Here is a 21,046-nt window from a genome sequence, read left to right on the forward strand (position 1 = left end):
CCCCCCCAAGGGGGTAGGCAATGGGGGTGGCGCACCTCCTCGGGTCGCCCTTGGGGGGGAGGGGGACGCCAAATTTCCCGGGGAGGGGGACCGGGCATTCCTTGGGGGCCAGGGGAAGCCTGCACCTCCCCGCGGGGGGGGGGTTCCTGCCGCTCCTGTTGTTCGCCTGGGGTTTGGGGCCGGTCACCGCCCTCCCCGCGGTGGCCTTTGCGGCCATGGTGGGGCAAAAGGGCCTGGACCTCTTGGCGGACATTTTTTCCGACGTTTGGGCGCGAAACGACCCAAAAGTTTCCAAAATGCCCCGAGGTTTTCCGAGGCCCAACCCCCCTTGGGGGGTCCCGGGCCCCCCCCCCCCCCCGGGGTCCCCGGGGCGCCCTCCCCTCCCCCCCTCCCCCCCCCCCCAGCCCTGATCAATCTCACCACTCTTGTTTTCACGACTGGTAGGTGCGCCTCCCGCCGACCCACTTCTCCCTCGTGCTGCTGCATGTCGCCACCACGGCGTCCGTTGGCATGGCGCCGGCGGTGCTCCTCGGGGTCCTCCTCACCGCCGCTCTCTTCGTGCTCGAGTACTCTGCGCACTCCGGCGTGCTGCAAACCGCGACCTCCTCGCTCGAGCGCTCGAACGTGGCGCGGTCGGCCGAGAGGGCGCACGGCTGTCCGATCCCGTCGTGGTCAGCTCGTTCTGGCCCGGAGGGTAGGCGAGGCCGGCGGAGGACGCGCGGCTGCTCGACGCCGTCGGCGCGTCGGCGCTGGTCGTTCACCTCTTCGGCGTGCTCTACTTCGGCTCGTGCGCGTCGCTGGTCGAGGTGAGGAGGAGGGGAGCGGCAGTCCAGCGGCTCGTGTGCGGATCGTGCCTCACACTCCCCTCGCGCGTGTGTCTAGGTTGTTGACGAGCACCTGCGCCGCCTCGGCGGCTGCCTCCACGACAGTGAGCAGCTCGAGCTCGGCTACCTCGTCCTCGACTTTGCGCAGTGCCCTGCCGTCGACGCGACTTCGGTCAGCGCCCTCTTCGAGGCGGCGAGCCTCTGCCCCGCCGCGCGGCTGCTCGTGGCAGGCGCCAACTCGACCTGCCTCGCCGCCCTCGGCCGGCACGCCCCGCTCCTGTCGGAAGGGGAGGCCGGCCGGTGGTCCGAGTTTGAGCGGTTCGAGTCCTACTCCACCCTCGACCTCGCGCTGGAGAGGGTCGAGGCAGCCTTGCTCGAACGGCACCGCCGCTCGCCGCTGCCGCCGCGTTCGCCGTACGCACCGCCGGCGGGGGGCGGCGGCAGGGCCAACTTCTCTAGGAACCTTCTTGGAACCTTCTTGGAACCTTCTAGGCGGGGGGCGGCGGCAGAGCGAACTTCTCGCCGGACGAGGCGCGAGCGAGACTGGCGCCCGCGCTGCTGGAGCAGCTCCGCGCGCGCTTCGGCGCGAGCATGACGAACCTCCACCGCGCCCCCGAGCTGGCAGGCAGCGCCGCCCGCCGGCCCGCCCCGGCTGGAATGGAGTTGAAAGCTAGCTTGTTCACAGCTAGCTTGTTCACAGCACCGGCGGTAGCTTGTTCACAGCACCGCTTGTTCACAGCACCGGCGGCGCTCTCATTTGGTGCGGTCCCTTGCGCGCAGGCCTCTTTGATCACCTCGACATCGCTCTGGTGCCGCCCGACCACGACATATCTGGTAGCGGCAGCCGGTGCGACGACGACGAGGCCCTCTACATTCTTGACTCGGGCTGGGTCGCCTTGTTTGCGAGCACCCAAGCCGGTGGGGAGAGTGCCGGAGGCGGCAGCGGGGGCGGCGGCGGCCACGGCGGGGGCGGCGGCGGCGCGGCTCAACGCCGGCTCGCCAAGGTGCGAGGCCCAGGAGTCTTTCTCGGTGACCTTTCGCTCGGGGCCTTGCCGGGCGGCGAGGCGGCGGAGGCGGCGCCTCTCCGTCTTGTCGCACGATCGGTCTCGTTCTGCCGCTTGCTGCGCTTGCCACACCGGCGCCGCGCTTTGCTCGAGAGGTCGGAGCCTGAGGTGATGCTCGCGCTCTGCCGCGTGCTGCTGCGCGTCGTCAGCCAGCAGCTGGGCGAGAGCACGTTGCGTCATCTCCTCAGCGACGCTTTCAAGGTTGCGATCTCCCCGTCGCCGTCCCTGGGGCGCCTCCTCGGCCACGGCCAGCGCCGTTCCGACTTGCCACGCGCGGCGTCCGGCATTGCGTTGCCAGCGCTCGGCCACAACGCCACTAGCTCCGACCGCGCCTCGCCACCGCCGGCGTCGCCGCTCCCCGGTCAACAGACGGCGCGGCGGAGGTCGAAGGTGCCCGCCGCTCTCTCGCTCGACAGTTTCCTGCTGCATGGCCTGCAGGTCTCGCGGGCTGCCGAGCCTCCGTCATCGTCTGCTGCGCAGAGTGGCCAGCCCCACTCGTGCACGACGGCGGCCGCTTGCAGTGCTCCGCCGCCGCTCTCGGCGCCGGCTCCTGGCGCTGCTTTGCCATCCGATGCCGCGTCCCGTGCGGAGGCAGCGGGTGCGATGCGCGTAATTGGCGGCGATGCGAGCTTGCGACTCGTCGGGGATGACTCGTCCACGTCGTCTTCCGAGGAGGAGGAGGAGGAGGGGGGCGGAGGGGGGAGGAGCAGGAGGAGTCGGACGTGGGCGCCACGCGTCTCGATCACTCTGGAGGAGCCATGATGTAGAATGTAACTCTCTCTGAGGGTTGTCATCTCTGTCAACGGCGAGCTGTAGACGGTTCGGTGGGACTCAAGAAAATTCTTTTGGCCGTGTTTGGGAACCTAGACGCGGGTCCAATATTCAGGTCGCCTAGAGTACTCGCTGCCTCCCGAGGGGGGCAGCGGGTTCGGCGACCTGGTGTATACGCCACGGTCCCTCTGGGCTCCGTGGCGACGAAGGTCGCCCGGGACTGGCTCGCCAACGAGCTCTAGACTACGAGCCGTCCCGGGGCGGCAAAATTGATGCGGCCTGCAGGGACCGAAAGGTCGCCGACCTGATCACGGCTGCCGGCGCCTCGGCGCCGGCCGACGCCGTGTTCGGCGGCAGGTTCGCGACGGGCGAGGCGCCCCGCCCGACGACCCCCGCCTCCAAGGCGGACGAGGGCGACGGCGTCGGCGGCGATGGCGGGACCGGCACCAAGGGCTTTGACCTTTTCGGGCCGGACCCCACCCCCATGGAGGACCTCTGAGGTCCTCCCCAGTCTCACCCCACCTTACCTCTGCCCCCCCCTCCCCCCATCCCTCTGCCTCCCATGCTAGTGCTAGTGCAAAAACAGAACAGAAAGAGAGCTGGAAGCCGCCGACGAACAACTAAACGAGCCGCATCGGCGTGCGTGACACGATGAGTCACACTGAATTCGTCACACTGGATGGACAGTGTGGAGGCACAAGTGTCACGCAGGACAAACAGAGAGTACGAAAGTGCGAGGTACTAGTGGAGCGAGACATCGCTCCAACCCCTAGAGAGTGCGAAGAGCTCCGCATTCCAACGCCCCCCCCAGGTCAGTATGATGTATGACCTGAGAAGAAGTGGAGATGGGAGCACTACAGAGAGCAGTTACTATCTCCGCATTCCAACGTGTTAGAGTTGTTCGGTATTGCTAAAAATCTCTCTCGTCTCTCGTCGAAGGATAGCTCTTAAAGAACAGCAATTGATTGATTGATGGGAAGGCGAAACACAGTCCGACCAACGACTGGGACACAGCAAGATTCTCCAGCAACCCCCCTTTAAAAAAACAAAGAAAGCCAAAGGTAGGACACGGCGGCCGACAGTCCGTCTCTTCTCGGATGGAACTGGAGCGCCTGCGTGCGGAGAACGCCCGCTTGCGGCAGGGCCAGGCTCAGATGATCGGCTGCGTCGCGGCCCTCGCCTCCGTCGTCGAGGCCTGCCTCGACGATCTGCCTGCCGAGGGCGCAGCAGAGGGCCGCACCGCGCGGCTGCATGTCGCCTTCCTGCAGCGCGCGATGCCCATCCTCCGGCAGCAGGTCGACGAGTCCAGAGCCCAGCTCGCCGCCCACTCCGCCGCCGCCGCTCTGCCCGCCGACTCGGCGAGGACGTCTGCGGCGTCGTCCCGAGGCAGCAGCGTGGCGATCGAGACGTCGGAGCTGAACTGGCGCTCCTCGGCGGGTGGAGCGCCCCCTCCGCCGCCAACGCCGCCGCCGCCCGAGACGGCGCGAGTCGGCGAGAAGGGATGTGAGTCTGACCTCACCTCGGCCACCACCGGCGCGTCGGACGCGGAGGCGGAGAGGGGGGCGGGCACGCCGGTGAGCCACGGCTGTGAAGCAGCTGTTCACACCGCCGTGGTGCGAACAGGCTGACGGCGCGCTCCTGCGGTGGCTCAAGCGCGGATGGCCAGCCTGGCTGCGCAGCTGGGGCGCGCCACCGACCTCTAAGAGAGGCAGCGTGAGAGCCACTCACAGTCGTCGAGGTTGAATCTAGGCGCCGCAGGCCGCGAGAGCATCCGCCGCCCCGCGCCGCAGACCCTGCTACCTGCTCCCTCATTGCGGCAGGCGGCCAGCGCGACGAATGGACGCGCCAGTGGGAGATAGACCACGGTGGAGAGGCCCGGTGGGGTGCGCGGTCGCCGCCAGCGGCACGGCGGTCGCTTGGATTGGTTTGAGGTTTCGCTCTCGCGGTGCGTGCACGGGCGGTGAGGAGTTAAATGTACTTTTATTCGGCATGCGTGTCTTGCGGGTGTTCGGACAAAATAGACCTACGAACACAGTCACCCTGCGCTGCGCTCCAGTCCCGCGGGTCAGTCCCGCGGGTCAGTCGGACGGGTCAGTTGGACGAGTCAGTCCCACGCCTCGCCTGGCCTCCACTTTGGCGCGGGCGGGAAGGCGACGGAGGTGCCTGGACGTCAAGGAGAGGAGGCCGGGAACGGGTGGGGTTGGCTCGGGGGCGCGGGGAGGGAGGGGGTCGGGCGGGGAGCCGGAGCCTCGCCTCCGTGGCTGGTGAAGGTGAGGCCGTGCCTGCCGAGGCAGTCGAGCGTACCCTCGTTGTGCCTGCACCACACGGCAGGAGGAAGAGGGAGGGGTGGAGCCGGCGGCAGTGAGTAGCGGCAGTCAGCCGCGGCGCCGCGGAGGCGAGCGGCCCCGCGCCTGCCGCCCCGCCGCCCGCCGCTCCAGTCCCCCGGCCCGGCAGTCTCGGTCAATCTGCTGCAATCTCGTGCGATCTCGTGCGATCTCGGGCAATCTCGCCGCCCGCGCGCCAGTCGTGCGCCACGCCCCACGCGTTCCTCGCCCCGCCGTCTCGCAAGCTCAAGTCCGCGCCTGAGCGGCAGCGGGGGCGGGAAGCGGTCGGGCTTTGAGGCGTCTGGCGCTACGACTAGCGGCGGAGCAGCCGCTGCTCTCTCCGTTGGAACAGAGCTGACTGGGGCTGATGAAGGCTAGTTGAGAGAGAGAGATTTGCTCCCGCCCGTGGAACAGAGCTGCTCTCTCCCATGGAACAGAGCTGACAAGTGGTGATGAATGGTAGTTGAGTAGGGCTGTCGCCCTTGGCGACGAGCTTGTCGATCGTCGCGTCGTCCGCCTGAGGCCAGGCAGGGGCCGAGGAGGGTCCGAGGAGGGCCGAGGAGGGTCCGAGACGGGTCCGAGACGGGTCCGAGACAGGTCCGGGAAGGGTCCGGGAAGGGTCCTCAAGCCCACGGCCGCACCTTCCACGCGGCGATCATCAGGGCGGAGAAGCCGCGCTTGCTCTGCGCGTCCAGCTGCACGCCCTCCACCTCCAGCAGCTTGTCGACCAGACCCGGCTGCCTGCGAGCAGGCGTCCGGCGAGGGGTCGGGGAGCGGCGCCGCAGCCGCTTGTTTGGTTGCTCGAGGCGCGGCTCTGCCTACGGCGAGAGGAGAGCGGCTCGGGCCTCCCGCCCTCTCCCCGCCCCTGCGACGGCTTCCGGGCGCTACTTGCTCTTGACTGCGAGCATCAGGGGCGTGAAGCCGAACCGGTCCGGCCGGTTCACCTCGCCCGCCAAGTCTGCACCGGCCGCCGCGAGCGCAGCCTCGAGCTGCTCCGGTGTTGTGTCCCAGACGCGCACCTGTGGTGGAAGGGCGGGCAGAGCCCGAGTCGGAGGATCCCGCCGCCGCCGGTCCGGGCAAAACAGGGGTTTGGTTGAGACGAATGAGGCCAATTGGCGCACCGCCGCGACGATCGGCGGGTCCTTTGGGGAGGCGGTGTCGCGGATGCTGTCTGCATTCCGCCACTCGGGCGTGTCGAGCGGCGCGCCGTTCTCGTCCGAGGGGTAGCTCTCTTTCCTCATAGGGAGGGAGAGCTGGCGTTATCCTGGGCGGGCTCGGCAGTGGTGTGTGGAGCGACGCGAATTCTTCTTCTGTGTCCGATGTTGGTACATATGTTGGTGCCAAAGACAATAAATAAATAAATAAAACGGACACACCAAACAAGGGGTGGGAGAAGGACAGGGTCCCCACCTGCGCGAGCAGGATCTTGTAAGGACGATCAGGGACACAGGGGAACGGGAGCGGGGAGCGCATCGCGACACGGAGGGGGGCTGGGCAGGGTGAAGACAAACATTTCTCGGAGCGGACCTGCGGTGCCCCGAATTTTTTTCACCGCGCCGAGAACCGGAGAAGACACAGCAAGCCTCCCTTCGACGCGCCAATGGTGCGCGCCTCCCCTCGGCCTCTGGCTGTCCCGCCCCCCTCTTTGGCGAGCGCCGCGAGAGCGGGTCGCAGCGCCGCGAGCCGCCCGCGCCCGCGAGCCCCGCAGCGCGCCACGCGCTTTGGCGCATGACGTGGCGGCCGCAGCTCCGAACCGCTTGGCCGCACGCGCGCGCAGCGCGATTCCCACTCGCGCGCCTCCTCCTTCGCAGAACACAATTGTCTTTGGCTCCGCCACCTTTGCCGGCGCCGGCGCCGTCGCGCTGCTCGGCTCGTGCTTCTCAAAGACGCTTTCAAAGGACCGCGGCTTGACCAACCTGCTCATAATCACGGCCACCGTCTGCTGCTGGCTCATGTGGCTCATCACCTACATGATGCAGCTACGTGCGCGCCGCCCGCTCCGCTCGCCCCACGTCCCTTCCCCTCTCCCCCCTCGCCTCACCTGCCCTCGCCGCCGGCCGGCGTGGCCTTTGAGCGGGTGCATCGCCCCCCCGCGCACCGCAGACCCGCTCGTCAAGCCGATCCCGATGAAGGAGGAGTAGGACCTGCCGCAGTGACGCCCTGTGCATCGGGGGGGAGAACGCGGCCCAGTACCCTCGCGGGCAACGCGAGAGAGGCGGTGCCGTTTTCGTGCAGAGTGGCAGTGGGCGGTCGCTCGCTCCGCCGCGCCGCCGTGTTCTCCGCCCAGAATACGTTGTTTTATTGTGAAATCACGCACCCGCACCCTGTCCCCGGATCACTGATACACACACACCAACGCGGCAATAACCGCAAACCGGCCCGCGCGGCGCCGGCGGCGGGGCGGCGCCGGCGCGCGGCGGCGCGGCGCCGGCGGGCGGCCGCCCGCGGGGGCGGGCACGTGCCCCCCCCCCCCCCCCCCCCCTTCGACGTCAGAGGCGGCGGCTCACTCCGTCTCCGTCCGCCTCTCTGCCGCCACGACGGGTGCGCCCTCCCTGCACACCAGCCCGTCCACGGGGAGCTCGCCGCTCGCCCAGTAGCGCGTGACCGCCTCGAGGCAGCCGGCGTAATCCTCGGTCACGTCGTCGACCCACCTGCCGTCCACGCGGCCGAGGAAGTCCACCCACCGGCGCCGGCCGTCCGTAATGTGTCCGACGCCTTGCGAGACGAGCAGCGCCGAGTCGGGGAAGGCCTTGCGCATTGCCGCCGTCCACCCAAATGCCGTGCCTGGGTCGTAGAGGTTTCCAGACACGAGCGCCTTGGTGCGCGTGGTGCCGCCGCTGCGGATCGGGTCCGGGTTGGCGGGCCAGTCGAAGAGGGCGCCAAACCAGCCGAGGAAGGCGCCAGTGGCGGGCGTGCCATAGTCGTCGCGCGCGCGCCGGTAGACTCGCATCGCCGCGTGGAGCGAGAAGCGGCCGTAGTAGTCGACCCCCATGATCGAGCTCTGGTCGAGGAAGGAGTCCTGCTCGCCCACATTCATCCCGACGTGCGAGGCGCCGAGGCACACGCCGTAGAGGCGCCAGGTGATGACTCGCTTACTCGGGTCGTGCGGTGCAGACGGGTCGCGGCCGCTGCTGCTGATGCTACTGCTGGCACCAGCGGATGGCTCGAGCTGCGCCTTGCGATGGGGGGGACGGTCCGCCCTGCCCGCCTTTTCCTCACGTGCGTCTTTGCTGGCAAAGCTGGCGGTGAGGCAGAGCTCGAGCAGCCTGCGCGGGTGCAGTCTTGCGTCGAGGTTCGCCTTCAAGCCGGCGGGCCAGTCGCCTCGAGGAGCTCCCTCCACGCGCCGGCAGAGCTGGCGGCAGAGCTAGAGGCGGGAGGCGCTAGGCTTGACTCCTCCTCACCACGCTCCGCCTCACCACGCTCCTCCGTTGATCTACCCCCCTATGGTCTCGATCGGGAAGCGGGCGCAGCCGTCCTTGTGGCGCGCGCTGGCGAGCCGAGCGCGCCTCTACACCTCACGCTAAATGATGCGTGGGGAAACGCAGCCTCTGAAGCGGACGCGGCATCGCAGCCCGTGCAGTTGTCGCTCCTCTCGGTGGGATGGTCGGCCGCTCACCAGCCAGATGTCGCTGCAGGACCGCCCGCACTCGACGCCACCGCAGAACGAGTGCAGCGACCCAGCGGCTTGCTACGCCACCGCGAGGCGCCGAGCGCTCCGGCGCATCGGCAGGCGCCGCCTCGGCCTCAGGGAGCGAGCCGCTTTCGGCGCAGTCGGCCAAGCTTCGCGCGAGAGGAGCGCGCAGAGACTCCCGGCAGCGAGCGAGGGACCTGGCCAGGGGCGCAGCTTGGCGTGCAAGCAGAGCCGTGGACCCGAGTTCGGCGACTCAAGTCGGGGCCGCTGGAGGTGACGTTTGGCTCCGAGGCTGCGGGTGCCTATGAGCTGCATGCGACGCTCAAAGGGGCGCACGTGCAGGGAAGCCCGCTGCGCGTCCATGTGGCTGCGTCTACGCCACACGCGCTGGAGGCACGCGTGCCCGACCACGCCCCTCGCAGCTCCGAGCCTTTTGGGCCGATCGGGCTTCGGGCCGTCGACGCGTTTGGCAACCCCGTCCCACACGGCCCGCTGAACGCCGTCCTCTGCGATGCCGACTGCTCGGCGGTAGTGCCAGAGCTGCCAAAGGGGCGGCGCACACTCACGCATGGGAGCTGGGCCGATTCGCCGCACCCGCATCTCGCTGGCGCCTGTCACAGCCGACCGTCAAGGCCAGCCTCCGCAGGGCCGATGGCAGGGCCCCGCACGGCTCGGCCGCCGGCGCGCCGGCCGGCTAGCGCCACGCCATCAGCCGTTAGCGGTTCCTGCTCCACGCACGAGGACGAGGGCTCTGCTGGGTCGGCGCACAATCACCTCTCTATGCGTAAGCCGGGATCTATCAGCGCGACTACCACGCAGTCTGTCCTGGCGCCGGCTGTGCCGGCCGCTGTCCACGCAGAGCTGCTCACACAGGCCTCGCGGGATGGCGAGACCCAAATCTATCTGCGGCTGGAGGGGGCGGTGGGGACGTGCCATGTCGGAGTTAGGGAGAGCACAGGCAAGCTGCTTGGCTGCAGGCTGGCGCTGCAGCTTGCGGCGGGTCCGCCTCACTCCTTGCGAGCGACGATGCACACCGGCTGCATCGTGCGCGATCGCCCCTTTGGTCCTGTCAAGGTTTGGCTCGTCGACGGTGCCGGCAACCCTCTGTCGATGGGCGACGTGCCTCTGCACCTCTCCGTCCGCCCGGAGACGAGGGAGGGCGGCGGCGAGGCATCGTGCGCGGACATCGAGTGCGAGCTCCTCTCTCGCTGCACGAGGCAACCCGCAAGAGCACTCCCACCTTCCTAGCGACCTTGAGAGCCGTGAGGCACCTGCCTATCTCAGGATACGGGGATGTGCCGGAACAACGCCCACCCTACGCCACACCAGCAAGAAGACGGGTTGACCTACCTTGACCTTACACACACTAGGCCAACCGCCGCCGGCGCGCGAGGCGCCTCAGTCTTGCACGCCGTGGTACGGGGCGGTGCGCCGGGGAGGGTGCATCTGCATGTCGAGTGCGCCGGATGCGGCACGGCGCCGCTGGTCGCCTCCATCCAACTCCAGCTCAGCAGTGGACTCCTCTTCTTCGCTGAGAATACGGGGATCGCCCGCGCCCTGCGCGCGCGTGGCTGGCATGAGGTCGAGCGGCAAGACAGCGCACCGTTTGTGCATCTGCTCTGGACCGTCCGGTCGGGCGATGTCGACTTCAAGCGGCTGCAGCTCGGCCAGCTCTGCAACCACTTCGATCCCACCGACTTCACCACCAAGGTGGGCATCGCAGAGACTCTACGCGTGGGCTGCCGGTGGCAGGCTTGCGCACGCGGAGCCTTCCCTTCGCGAGGAGTGAGGCGCATCCTTTCACCCCTCTGACTACCGATAGGCCGACTGCGACCCGCGCGCCTTTTTCCCTCGTTCCTACGATCTCGCCGACGAGGGCCACTTTGCCGCCTTCCAGGCCGACTTTGAGCGCTCCGCTGCGTCAGCGGTGCTGCATCGCCTCCTCGAGAGTGCAGACTCGCCATGCCGGCCAGAAGCGGCCGCACTTGCGCCGCCACCGGCGCCGCTCGTCCGGGCAGCACTCGACATCGTCCGCACCTATGTCCACAACCAGAGCGAGAGAGGTGTCGATGGCCTCGCAAGCGTGTCGGCCACCACCGCCGCCCTCAAGGCCGACATGGTCACCTTTGCTGCCTCTGGCGCCTCGAGGATCCCGCCCGGCGCAGCGGGCGCCTCGCTCGGCTTGCGCCCGGCGGCCGAGGCCGCGCTGGAGGAGGTGGCGCTTCTCGACCCACAGTCTTCCCTCGGCAGCGCGCGCAACGTGGCTACGCGCGCAGCGTGCCGTCTCATGGAGGTAAAAGTCGTCTCGGCACACGTGTCGGTGTCAACAGGTATGGCTTCTCAAGCCGTCTTACGGCTCGAAAGGTGCTGGGATGCGCCTCTTCAACGACGGCCTGGCGCGTGTGGCTGCGGAGGGGAGGACGCAGCGGGTGGACGATGAGGGCGTTTCGCGCGACCCACCTCGGAGCGCCCTCCCCGAGCCTTGCCGGACCCCTCCGCGCCTCTAGGTGGTTCAAAAGTACATCGAACGACCCTTTTTGGTGCAGGGCTACAAGTTCGACCTCCGCTGCTGGGTCGTCGTGGCGGACTGGGCGGCGCGCGGCGTTGCATCTCTGCCACGAGCCGGCCTCTGACCGCCGGGTGACATCGCGCCCGCCTCTGCGCCTTAGGCGCTCTCCGTCTGGATGTACGAGGAGTGCCTCGTCCGCTTCTGCTCGGAGCCCTTCTCGCTCGACAACCTCGCCAGCCGTTTCGGGCACATCACCAATGTGAGTGTGCAGAGGCAATACGCAGGCGCTGCCGGCGACGCCGCCAGGCGAGGGAGCAGGGGCGGCCTAGCGCAGACTCCAGCCTCTTGGTGTCACCGGCTCGGAGGGCTGCATGCGCCATCGGTGGCTGGTGAGGTCTGGAGCTCGGCCGAGCTAGAGGGGGAGCTGCAGCGGCGCGGGCTCGGGGGCGCATGGGCGGGGCGCGTGCTTCCGGCGCTGCGTCGCATCACCGCCGCGGCGATGCAGAGCGCGCAGGAGCGGTCCAGCCCGCGCGTTGGCTCGTTCGAGGTCTACGGACTCGATTTTGTGCTCGACGAGGTGAGGATGGGGAAAGACGGACGAGAAGCGACACGATGCGGCCGAGATGCGGCAAGGAGAGAGCCGAGATGTCTCCCGACCATCGCCGTTTGTTGCGCCAGGCGTTGCGGCCGTGGCTGATCGAGGTCAATGAGAGTCCGAACTTGAGCGCGCACGGCTCGGAGCTCAAGGAACGGCTGCTGGTCGAGATGACCGAGTCTCTCGTGCAGCTGCTCATCGACCAGCAGGAGGTGCGGCCCGACCGCGAGCACAGGGCGGCGGGCGAGGCGGTCGGCGCGTGGACCAACTTGCTTGTCTCTGCTGATGCGAGCGAGCCGGGGCTAGAGCCGGCGTTGCCCAAGAGCGGCGGTTCAGCAGCCGCGCTGGAGGTTGTGGGTCGCAAGTGCGTGCTGCCCCACCGCAGAATGCGATCGACGAATGGGGTGTGAGAAGCAAGGGAGCGACGAGGTGCTAGCGACGACACAGGTAAGGTAAGGTAAACGTCTCCACACACACAAAGTGCTGGGGCAAGGGGCGGGCGAATCGACGACACAGCCTATTGTCTAGCCTATTGTGTGCTGACGTGCTGTGTATAGTCAATGTAAACTGTATAGACTCTACGGTAACTGCTCTCTAGACTCTATAGAGTAGTCTAGACTAGACTCTACTCTGCTGAGGTACGCGCCGGCCGCGCGCACGTGCAGAGACTGCCAAGCCGCTAACCGCGTGGGAGGCAGCCTACGGTAGTGGCGGCTCGGGGTAGAGCAAAGTGGGATCAGTGGCAAAACTCTACCTTTAAGGGGTAAGGTAAGGTAAGGTAAACGTCTCCACACACACAAGGTGGTGGGGCAAGGGGGGGCGACCCTCGCATCTCCACGCCCGGACACCGCTACCCCCTGCGGCATCGGCAGCGGCCCTCGCTTTCCACCGACTCACCAGCCGAGTCCGTGCTGCACCGGGACTCGGGCAGGAGCCCTTTATGCCGCGAGGGGCTCGGGGTACACCACGCGCCACGCCTCCGTCCTCCGTGCACCGTGCTCCGACCGTCGCCTCGAGAGTGTGATGTGTGTAACATGTAAAAGCGCCGTTCACTTCTCTACAGTCTACTAGTACGCAATAACAAACGTAGATCGCCGCACGACCGCGGTGTATTCACTTGAAACGGCGTGTGTACTCTGCACGAGGAAAAGTGGGACAGCGAGAGAGTCGTTGTTTGGGTCATGCGAAGCATTTGGTGGACAACCCGGCGGTAGCCGCCCTCACCGCCGCCTCACTCCTTCTCCGCCCGCGGCTCGGCACCGTCGGTGCGTGCGTCGCCGCGCACTGGTGTGTCGGAGGAGGCAGCTGCCGGCCGCGGGGAGGGGAGGCAGCTCCGCGCAGAGGCACGCCGCGGTTCCGCACGTGGACGCACGTGGCGGCGCCAAAGGCGCAGCGGCGGCACAGCCCTGGCGGTTGGGTGGGCAGCCACCTGCGGGACACGTCCCGGACAAGTCACGGACATGCTACATGCCCTGGGCACCGCCGGGGCGGGTGAGGGGCAGCCACCGCTCCGCCGTCGGCTGCTGCTCCATCCAGAGCTGCCTCTCCAGAGCCACACCAGCGACGGTGATGACGCGGAAGGCCCAGGCGCCTAATTAATAGCTAATTAATAGGGAATTAGACTATTAATTAGGCGACAGTGATGACGCGGAAGGAAGGGCCAGGCGCCGCTCGCGCTCGGCCACTCCGCCGCCTTGCAACCAATAGATGACCACTCAAGACTTCATTCTCAAGACTCGAGGACTCGGCCACTCTGTCGCCGGCGGCGCGCACTCGCCCCTCGCCCGCACGCGCAGCACGACCAGGCTGCACGGCAGCCTTCCCCTCCGCGTCTCCGCCGCCGCCTCGAGCGCCCTCGCGGCGCAATCGTGGACGAGGAAGCCCCTCCTATGCCAGTGGCGGGATGACGGCGCATCAGCTGTGAGACCTTTCGCGGGCGGGGGTGGCGCCTCTCTGTCTCTCCGTCTAGCGCCCTCCTCGGCGCCCCTCTCGCGCCCGCCCGCCCCCGGTCCGTCTCTCGCTCCGCCACCTGATCAAAGCAATGGAGTCAGACCCACTGGACGAGAGGTGGCCCTCGGCCTGCCCGCTCGCTCCGCCACCATCCGCTTGCCGACGACGAACTGCAGCGCCGCGCCGCGCCGCAGGCAGTAGTACCTGCAAGGACAGGCCGAGGACGTGCCGAGGACAGGTCCAGGACAGGTCCGGCTGACCCGGGCGCCACGCGTCGCACCGCCCCCCCTCCGCAGCCACCGCCTTGTACCACCACTCGCGTCGCGCAAAGAGCGACGCCGCCCGCTCCTTCTCCACCGCGGCGTGCACCTGTAGCCGAGATCTAGCCGAGATATCGCCGAGATACAGCCGAGATAGAGCTGCGTGTCCACGGCGGCGTGCACCCGTTCCGCCGCCGCCAGCACCTCGTCGCCGAGGCTCGAGCACCGCCCGCCGGCGGAGGAGGCGGACGGGAGGGCTGCCGAGGCGCGGGGCGGCGGAGGCGGAGGCGCCGGCAGGGCGGGAGGCGGCGGTGGTGGCGGCGGCGGCGGCGGCGGCGGCGGCGGCGGCGGCGGCCGCGGCGGCGGCGGCGGCGGCGGCGGCGGCGGCGGCGACGTCGGAGGAGCGGACGGGGGCGGGGAGTGGGGCACCAAGCTGGCCGTGATATGCTGGCGCCTCCGCTCGTGCCTTCGGCGGCAGTTGCTGAGAGCGTCCGGGGAAGTTGCCGAGTCTGGCTCCTCGGAGTCGGAGGAAGAGGCGGTGGAGGCGGTGTCGAAGGTGGAGTGCAGTGGTGCGGCAGCCGAGTGAGGATGGAGGTGGTGGCGGAGAGGCGTGACGGTGCCTCTCCGTGCACAGTGCAGAGAGGAGAGGACGCTCTCGTAGCACTCGTGCCGTCGCCGGTCGCTCTCCGCTGCCGCTTCGTCCAGAGACTGCAGCAGCTCGCGGACTCCTTGCATGGCAGGCCTATATTCTCCCTAGGGCGAGGACGGGTGGACGACAGCCAGCTCTACCGGCAGCTCTACCGGCCAGGGCTCTGCCATGGCAAGAGAGCGCGTAAAAAAGAAACAAAGACCCGCGGGTACCAACAAAAAAGAATTCGATGAGGCTGCGACGCAGATCGGCCTAGTGGATCCTCTAGTCGACTCTAGTGATCGGCTGCGGCGCGGCTCCGGACGACGCTAGGATATATGCTGCGTCTCCTGCTCGCGCTCGCCACCGCGGACGCGCTCCTTCTGCTCGCGCCGCGTCGCCTCGCCTCGCGCCGCGCCGGCCTCGCGTCGATGACGCTTGAGATCTCACCGCCGGACGGCTTCGTGTGGGGAGTGAACCTCGACGAGGGCTCACCACCGCCGCCGTCGCCGCCGCCGTCCGCGGCGCTGCTGTTCGACTGCGACGGCGTCCTCGTCGAGACCGAGGAGCTGCACCGCGTCGCATACAACATGGCCTTTGAGGAGTTTGGCCTGCAGATCGCCGGCGCGCCTGTGGTCTGGTCCAAAGAGTACTACAGCTTCCTCGCCAACACGGTGGGCGGCGGCAAGCCCAAAATGCGATGTGCGTCCCGCCGCGCGCCCGGACGGCGGAGAAGCCTCCACCTTCCTGGCGCCTCACCCTCGCTCTCCTCCTGCGCAGACCACTTCACCGGCCTCGGTGCGCCGGAGGGCGCGAGGACGCACCAGGACACGGCCAAGGTGAGGGATGAATGGTCATTGTGAGTCTTGATCACCGGGACACACGTCACGACGACTCAGTCGTGAGGAGTGTTCGACACCGCCTGTCTGTGCCTCGGAGGGTGTGGCCGGCTCCTCGGCAATCTCGGGTAATCTCGGGTAACCTCGGGTAACCTCGGGTAATCTCGTGTAATCTCGTGTGCCTCGGAGGTGTGGCCGGCTCCGACGGCGCGAGGCGGCGCCGTGCCTGCGGACGAGGCCGCCGGAATGGCGCTCGTCGATGAGCTGCAAGACTTCAAGACGGAGTGCTACAAGCAGCTGGTGACAAAGGCGGTCCCGCAGCGCCGGCGAGCCTCACGGCTCAGCCTCCTTCTTCAGCCACATCCCATTCTTCTAGGCCGGCCCGCGCCCCGGCGTGCTCGCGCTGATGGACAGCGCGATCGCCGCGCCAGGCATTGCCGTCGGCATCTGCTCCGCCTCCACTCGCGGCGGCTTCGAGAAGGTTGCTCGAATCCCGCCTCGACCGCATCCCGGCCGCAACTCGGGCGCATCTCGGGCGCATCTCGGGCGGCGTCTCTGTGAGATGTCGGCTTTGCTAGGTTGTGGATGCGGTGGTCGGCCAGGAGCGGCTCGCCAGGCTGGACGTGGTCATCGCCGGCGACGACGTCAGCCGCAAGAAGCCGCACCCGGAGATCTACAACGTGGCCGCCCAACGGCTCGGCCTCTCCAGCGCCGATTGCGTCGTTGTTGAGGACTCGATCGTTGGCCTCCGCGCCGCCAAGGCCGCCAACATGCGTTGCGTCATCACCTACACGCCGGAGACGCAGGCCGAGGATTTTTACGCTGAGGGCGCCGACGCGAAGCTACTCGACTTTAGCAGCGGCGTCGAGGTGGGCGCGCTCTTCTCACCGGAGGGCGCAGTGCTCCCCGAGCTGCTCCCTGGCGTGCGCGACCCGAGGCCATAATGTGTAGCCATCTGCGACTCCCCTTTCTCTTATCTCTATTTCAACGATATACACGTCGAACACGTACAGGGTAGGCTCCGCCTCACACTGCATCTCGGACTGGATTCCACGAATTGATTTTCCTAGCGTCGTCAAAGTGAGCTGAAAGCTCGCTCGAAGAGCCGATGGTACCCGCCGACCGCCTCCCATCTCGCCGCTGCTCTGGCGGGGCGGCGGCGGGGCCTGGCGACGGCGCGCGGCGCATGTGCCGTGGCAACCCACCGGGCCGGCCGGCCGCGAAGGCGCCGACCGGTGATCGGGCCACCGCGCCCCGCCTCGGAACACGCCGTTTCCGCTTGGCGTCCGAGGCGCTCGGCGTTCCCGCTGGCCGCCGGGGCCGGACCGGATCGGACGCTCCTTTTCTCGCCGTAGGCACCGCAAACCGGCTCGAGCAGCGGAAAAACAAAAATCGCACGGCTCACGCACTGCGCGTCCAGTGCCAGGTGGCGCATTTCTGCATCTATCAGGTCTGGCCTCCCAGCAGGCTCCTCGACGCTCGAGCACCAGGCTCCTGCGCCCCGGCAGCTGGGCTCCTAGTGCAAGAAATAGGCCTCTCCAGAATGCATACACAGTTGTTTCGTTTGAGCGCAAAATACATGCGCGGAAGATAGTGTAGGACTAGTAAACGAATAGACGTTTCTTGAGTGCACTTGTGCAACGGCGAGACCGAGACGGCCTCTGTTTCATTGTACAACCAGGTGAAGAACAACCAGGCTCGGACTGGACACCAACGCGGTATGGGTGGACGCGGGAGAGATGATTAGGCAGGTTAGGTAGAAAGGTGAGGAACAGTCGGGATCGGACTGGACCCAACGCGGCATTAGGTAGGTAGAAAGGTGAAGAACAGCCAGGCTCTGGTGGACTGATCAATACCCAACCAATCACAGAGCAAAATCCACTGTTTGTGTGTACACGACCTGTATGGCGCCTGGGCCCCGCCGCTGCTGGCTGGCGTGTGCGTTTGCGGCCGCTCTGCTCTGCGCGCCGGCCGCCGCGTCGAGCCTGCCCGGGCTGCGCGTCCGCCGCGACGCCTCGCCAGCTCCGCGGCCGAAGCGGCGCGGTGCAACTGCGCCCGCGCCCTCGCCTCCCGCAGATGCGCTGCTCACTGCGGCGTCCGCGGCGGCGGCATCTGCCGCTGCGGCGGCGGCGTCTGCTGCTGCGGCTGCCGCGGCGGCAACGTCTGCGACAACGACGGCCGCGGCGGCGCACGCGCGCCGCATCAGCCGTCAGGCGGCGGAGCGAGCGCGGCAAGCGAGCCTGCGCGTGGCGGAGCTGCTTCGTACGCTGCACCCTGCCGCCTGGCTGGTGGTGGGGACCGCGCTCGTGCAGCACCGCCGCAGCCGCGCGGCGAAGCGGGGCGACCTGCGCGAGATCCGTAGCCAGGTCTTGCACACGCCCCAGCCGCACTGCGCGAGCCGCTCCCGATGTTGCTTTCGACAGCGCCGCTGGGCTGCCTCTGCGGCCGCAGGTGTTTACGGACGACTTCCACATCGCCATCGTGACGACGGCGGCGCTTCCCTGGATGACGGGCACCGCCATCAACCCGCTCCTCCGCGCCGCCTACCTCTCCAAGGCTGGCCGGTGACAAGCCTAGCCCTACCCCTGCCCCTACCCTCCCTGCCCCTACCCTCCCTGCCCCTACCCTCCCTGCCCCTACCCTCCCTGCCCCTCGCCCTCCCTACGCTAACCCTCGCCCTCCCCCCCCCCCTCCCCCTCCCACCCCTCGCCCCTCACCGCACCCAAGCCGTCGATGTCGCCCTACCTCGCCGCAGGAGCGTGACGCTGGCCGTGCCCTGGCTGCACCCGCGAGAGCAAGCTCTCGTCTTCCCCGGGAGGCTGCGCTTCGCCGACCCGCAGGCTCAAGAGCGGCACATACGACTCTGGCTCGCGGAGCGGGGAGGCGTGCGCGCGGACTTTCGGCTGCGCTTTTACCCGGCGAGCAGCCCGCCCACACAGACGAGGTAGAGAGGTGGGCCGAAGTCTGGCGGAGTTGGTGAGAGATGGAGCGAACCTCTCACCCGGATCTAGCAGGCCGAGGACTAGCCGAGCGGCGCTGTTCCTCGAGTCGTTCTCTCCCGCTCCCTTCACCGTGGCCACCTCCCTTGTGACCGCCTCGACCCACTCACCCAGTCGTTCCCTCCGCCAGGCGAGGTACGACCTCGACCGCGGCTCGATCCTCCCGCTCGGCGACGCTTCCTAGACACCTCCAAACACCTCCTAGATACTTCCTAGACACCTGAGAGATCCTCCCGCTCGGCGACGCGTCGGGCCGCCTCAACGCGCTGCCGGCGCGTGTGCGGACACGTCCGAGACGCGCCGCGCAGGCGACGTGACGGGCTGCTTGACACTTCCTAGACACTTCCTAGACACTTCCTAGACACCCCGCCGCGCAGGCGACGTGACGGGCTGCTTCGAGGCGGGAGAGTGCGACGTCTGTGTCCTCGAGGAGCCCGAGCACCTCAACTGGTACCACTCGGGCGCCAACTGGCGGCACCGCTTCAAGCTGGTGATTGGAGTGGTGCACACAAACTACCTCTACTACGCGAGGATGTACGCCGGCGCAGCCACCGCCGCCGTGCTCAAGCGGCTCAACGAGTGGATGTGCGGAGCGTACTGCGACCGGGTCATCAAGCTGTCTGGCACGATCCAGCCCCTTCCGCGCGCGGTGGTTTGCAACGTGCATGGCGTGCGGTCCGAGTTCCTCGAGATTGGACGCCGCGCTGCGAGGTCGCACTTCCCGCCGCGCCGCGCCGGCGCCTACTTCCTGGGAAAGGTGCTGTGGGCAAAGGGGCACCGGCTGCTGATCGACTACCTCGCGCTGCAGCAGTCTCTCGGCCAGCCGCCGACGCACGTCGACGTGTACGGGGGCGGCGAGGACTTGGCCGAGGTGGAGGTGGAGGCGGCGGCGCGGGAGCTGAGGCGCCTCCTGCTTGCCGCCGCCCGACGAGGGCAGAGGAGAGGCCGTCGGGGAGAGAGGGAGGGCGCCGCCGTAGGCTCTCCTTCTTCCCGCCCACCGACCACTCTGGCGCCACGCTGCGGCGGTACAAGGTCCGAGGCCGAGCCCTTGCGGTGTGCGAGGCGGTGCGAGCGGCGTCTCTTCACAGCTGCAGCTGTGAGCCAGGTCTTTATCAACCCGTCCCAGTCGGAGGTGCTCTCGACCACCACGGCGGAGGTACGACTCGGCGGCGGGCGGCTTGCGCCGAGGCGGCTCGGCCGCCTCTTCACACCGCCGGCCGTGAGCAGGCGCTGGCGATGGGCAAGTTCGTGGTCGTGCAGCGCCACCCGTCCAACGATTTCTTTATGCAGTTCCGGAACACGCTCCCCTACGACACGCCCGAGGAGTTTCTGCTGCAGGCGGCCACGAACCTTCTAGGAGCCTTCTTGGAACCTTCTTGGAACCTTCTAGGAGTTTCTGCAGCAGCTGCAGGCGGCGCTCGACTCGGCGCCGGGGAGGAGTCTAGCTCGGAGGAAGGCGCGAGGGCGTCCTCTCGTCACTCCTCGCCTGCTATGAACAGGAGCCCGAGCCGCTCAGCGCAGAGGAGCGGCGCGCCCTCTCGTGGGAAGGCGCGGCCAGGTCCGCGGACCTGATTGATCATCGACGGGCCGGCTCAGTGCGCCCCCTCTCCTGTGAAGGCGCGACCGACCGCTTCCTCGAGGCTGTGAGCAATTGCACGCTGTCCGACGTGCTTCCGCGGCTCTGAGGCGATACCGCGACTGGGCGGCGCCTCTTCACACCTCCCGCTGTGAACAGGTGCTCCCCACCCTCGGCGACCACGCGACCCGCTGGGTGCACGCCACAGTCCAAAAGGGCGGTCCGGTCGGCGACCGGCTGAGGCATGTCCAGGACACGTCCAGGACATGTCCGAGACACGTCCTGTAGGCGGTCCGGTCGGCGACCGGCTGCGGCGCGCGTCGGGCGCGGGGCCGGTCTGGAAGCAGAGCTGGCTCGCGCAGGAGAGTAGCTGCAGCGGAGCGGTAGTAGCAGTAGCACAGCAGTGGCCGGTGGGGAAGGCAACATACACAACACGAGAGGGATCGGGTCCCGTTGCATCGGTAGGAGAAGTGGCGCGCCGCGCCGCCTACAGAGATCGTCGAAGCGAGCATCCTCGCCACCCCGCCGGGCATGGCGCCGGTCCGCGCCTCCGCTGCGCCGCCCCGCAGATGAAGGCCCACTCGAAGCGCGAGGCGGTGCCGCGGCGGGGCGGTGCCGTGGCGGTGCCGTGCCCACAATTCTTGCTACACGACCGCCGCGTTTGTGAGCCCCAGTCTACTGTACATTTAGAGATTGGCGAGGAGGAGTCGTGCTGCTCATGTGGCTCTGTGCCAAGACGCAAGAGTCTGTGGGTGATGATATGTGGAGTATCGGTCGAAACGGGGCGGCATTACCAAATCATCAGAGTTCAGACATTACGTGTGCACGGGTCCGATACAACGAGATGCTAGAGCTAGCTGTCCCTAAGTCTCAAACCACAAACGTTAAGCGAGCTGAACAGCGTTGCTAAGTGTTAACAGCAACAACAGAACAACAGTTGGGCTCCCCAACATGCAACAACAGTAGCTAACGTTAGGCCAGCTGAACAACAGTAAGGAAGGCCTACCAGTGTGACCCACGACGAATCTCCAGCGTCCAGTGCGGGTAATACGTAGGAATTCTTAACCCACCTCTAA

General features: G+C 67.8%; 8 protein-coding genes across 8 annotated transcripts; 5 read left to right on the forward strand and 3 right to left on the reverse strand.

Annotated features, from left to right (window-relative positions):
* Nucleotides 1-3,756: 3,756 nt before the first annotated feature.
* On the forward strand, nt 3,757-4,362 carry EMIHUDRAFT_216521 (hypothetical protein; the record flags this gene model as incomplete). The annotated part of the gene is made up of 2 exons (XM_005761567.1): nt 3,757-4,233; nt 4,339-4,362. 2 exons carry the CDS (start codon nt 3,757-3,759, stop codon nt 4,360-4,362), a joined length of 501 nt encoding a protein of 166 aa, XP_005761624.1.
* Nucleotides 4,363-4,624: 262 nt separating this feature from the next.
* On the reverse strand, nt 4,625-6,252 carry EMIHUDRAFT_358488 (hypothetical protein). The gene is made up of 7 exons (XM_005761568.1): nt 6,105-6,252; nt 5,872-6,002; nt 5,625-5,724; nt 5,464-5,500; nt 5,181-5,241; nt 4,913-4,974; nt 4,625-4,822 (listed from the first exon to the last, which is right to left on the reverse strand). The coding sequence occupies exons 1-7, from the start codon at nt 6,222-6,224 to the stop codon at nt 4,764-4,766; spliced, it is 570 nt and encodes a 189-aa protein (XP_005761625.1). The 5' UTR covers nt 6,225-6,252; the 3' UTR covers nt 4,625-4,763.
* Nucleotides 6,253-6,583: 331 nt separating this feature from the next.
* Nucleotides 6,584-7,124, forward strand: EMIHUDRAFT_216523 (hypothetical protein; the record flags this gene model as incomplete). The annotated part of the gene is made up of 3 exons (XM_005761569.1): nt 6,584-6,613; nt 6,795-6,966; nt 7,087-7,124. The coding sequence occupies 3 exons, from the start codon at nt 6,584-6,586 to the stop codon at nt 7,122-7,124; spliced, it is 240 nt and encodes a 79-aa protein (XP_005761626.1).
* A 362-nt stretch (nt 7,125-7,486) lies between these two features.
* On the reverse strand, nt 7,487-8,020 carry EMIHUDRAFT_216524 (hypothetical protein; the record flags this gene model as incomplete). The annotated part of the gene is made up of 1 exon (XM_005761570.1): nt 7,487-8,020. The coding sequence occupies one exon, from the start codon at nt 8,018-8,020 to the stop codon at nt 7,487-7,489; it is 534 nt and encodes a 177-aa protein (XP_005761627.1).
* A 586-nt stretch (nt 8,021-8,606) lies between these two features.
* EMIHUDRAFT_216525 (hypothetical protein) lies at nt 8,607-12,128 on the forward strand (the record flags this gene model as incomplete). The annotated part of the gene is made up of 9 exons (XM_005761571.1): nt 8,607-8,753; nt 8,873-9,142; nt 9,356-9,804; nt 9,985-10,324; nt 10,437-10,874; nt 10,945-11,043; nt 11,122-11,217; nt 11,284-11,700; nt 11,802-12,128. The coding sequence occupies 9 exons, from the start codon at nt 8,607-8,609 to the stop codon at nt 12,126-12,128; spliced, it is 2,583 nt and encodes an 860-aa protein (XP_005761628.1).
* Nucleotides 12,129-13,751: 1,623 nt separating this feature from the next.
* Nucleotides 13,752-14,663, reverse strand: EMIHUDRAFT_216526 (hypothetical protein; the record flags this gene model as incomplete). Its single annotated transcript, XM_005761572.1, has 4 exons — nt 13,752-13,872; nt 13,949-14,016; nt 14,358-14,444; nt 14,580-14,663. 4 exons carry the CDS (start codon nt 14,661-14,663, stop codon nt 13,752-13,754), a joined length of 360 nt encoding a protein of 119 aa, XP_005761629.1.
* Nucleotides 14,664-14,987: 324 nt separating this feature from the next.
* Nucleotides 14,988-16,399, forward strand: EMIHUDRAFT_428161 (hypothetical protein; the record flags this gene model as incomplete). Its single annotated transcript, XM_005761573.1, has 5 exons — nt 14,988-15,258; nt 15,337-15,395; nt 15,585-15,704; nt 15,772-15,876; nt 15,974-16,399. The coding sequence occupies 5 exons, from the start codon at nt 14,988-14,990 to the stop codon at nt 16,337-16,339; spliced, it is 921 nt and encodes a 306-aa protein (XP_005761630.1). The 3' UTR covers nt 16,340-16,399.
* Nucleotides 16,400-16,581: 182 nt separating this feature from the next.
* EMIHUDRAFT_452862 (digalactosyldiacylglycerol synthase) lies at nt 16,582-20,773 on the forward strand (the record flags this gene model as incomplete). The annotated part of the gene is made up of 16 exons (XM_005761574.1): nt 16,582-16,630; nt 16,751-16,845; nt 17,609-17,761; nt 17,847-17,959; nt 18,151-18,339; nt 18,410-18,482; nt 18,622-18,670; nt 18,772-19,297; nt 19,372-19,426; nt 19,500-19,550; nt 19,622-19,786; nt 19,894-19,942; nt 20,012-20,061; nt 20,130-20,187; nt 20,259-20,332; nt 20,436-20,773. The coding sequence occupies 16 exons, from the start codon at nt 16,582-16,584 to the stop codon at nt 20,541-20,543; spliced, it is 1,857 nt and encodes a 618-aa protein (XP_005761631.1). The 3' UTR covers nt 20,544-20,773.
* Between the last annotated feature and the right edge of the window lie 273 nt (nt 20,774-21,046).

The sequence above is a fragment of the Emiliania huxleyi genome, assembly GCF_000372725.1.
Source record: "Emiliania huxleyi CCMP1516 unplaced genomic scaffold EMIHUscaffold_70, whole genome shotgun sequence".
Classification (NCBI taxonomy): Eukaryota; Haptophyta; order Isochrysidales; family Noelaerhabdaceae; genus Emiliania; species Emiliania huxleyi.

Coding starts and splice junctions, on each gene's coding strand:
- EMIHUDRAFT_358488 (XM_005761568.1), bottom strand. CDS start 6,224: ATGAGGAAAGAGAGCTACCCCTCGGACGAGAACGGCGCGCCGCTCGAC. Junction 5,725..5,871: donor ATGCTCGCAGTCAAGAGCAA/GTAGCGCCCGGA, acceptor GCCTGCTCGCAG/GCAGCCGGGTCTGGTCGACA. Junction 5,501..5,624: donor TGATGATCGCCGCGTGGAAG/GTGCGGCCGTGG, acceptor GCCTGGCCTCAG/GCGGACGACGCGACGATCGA.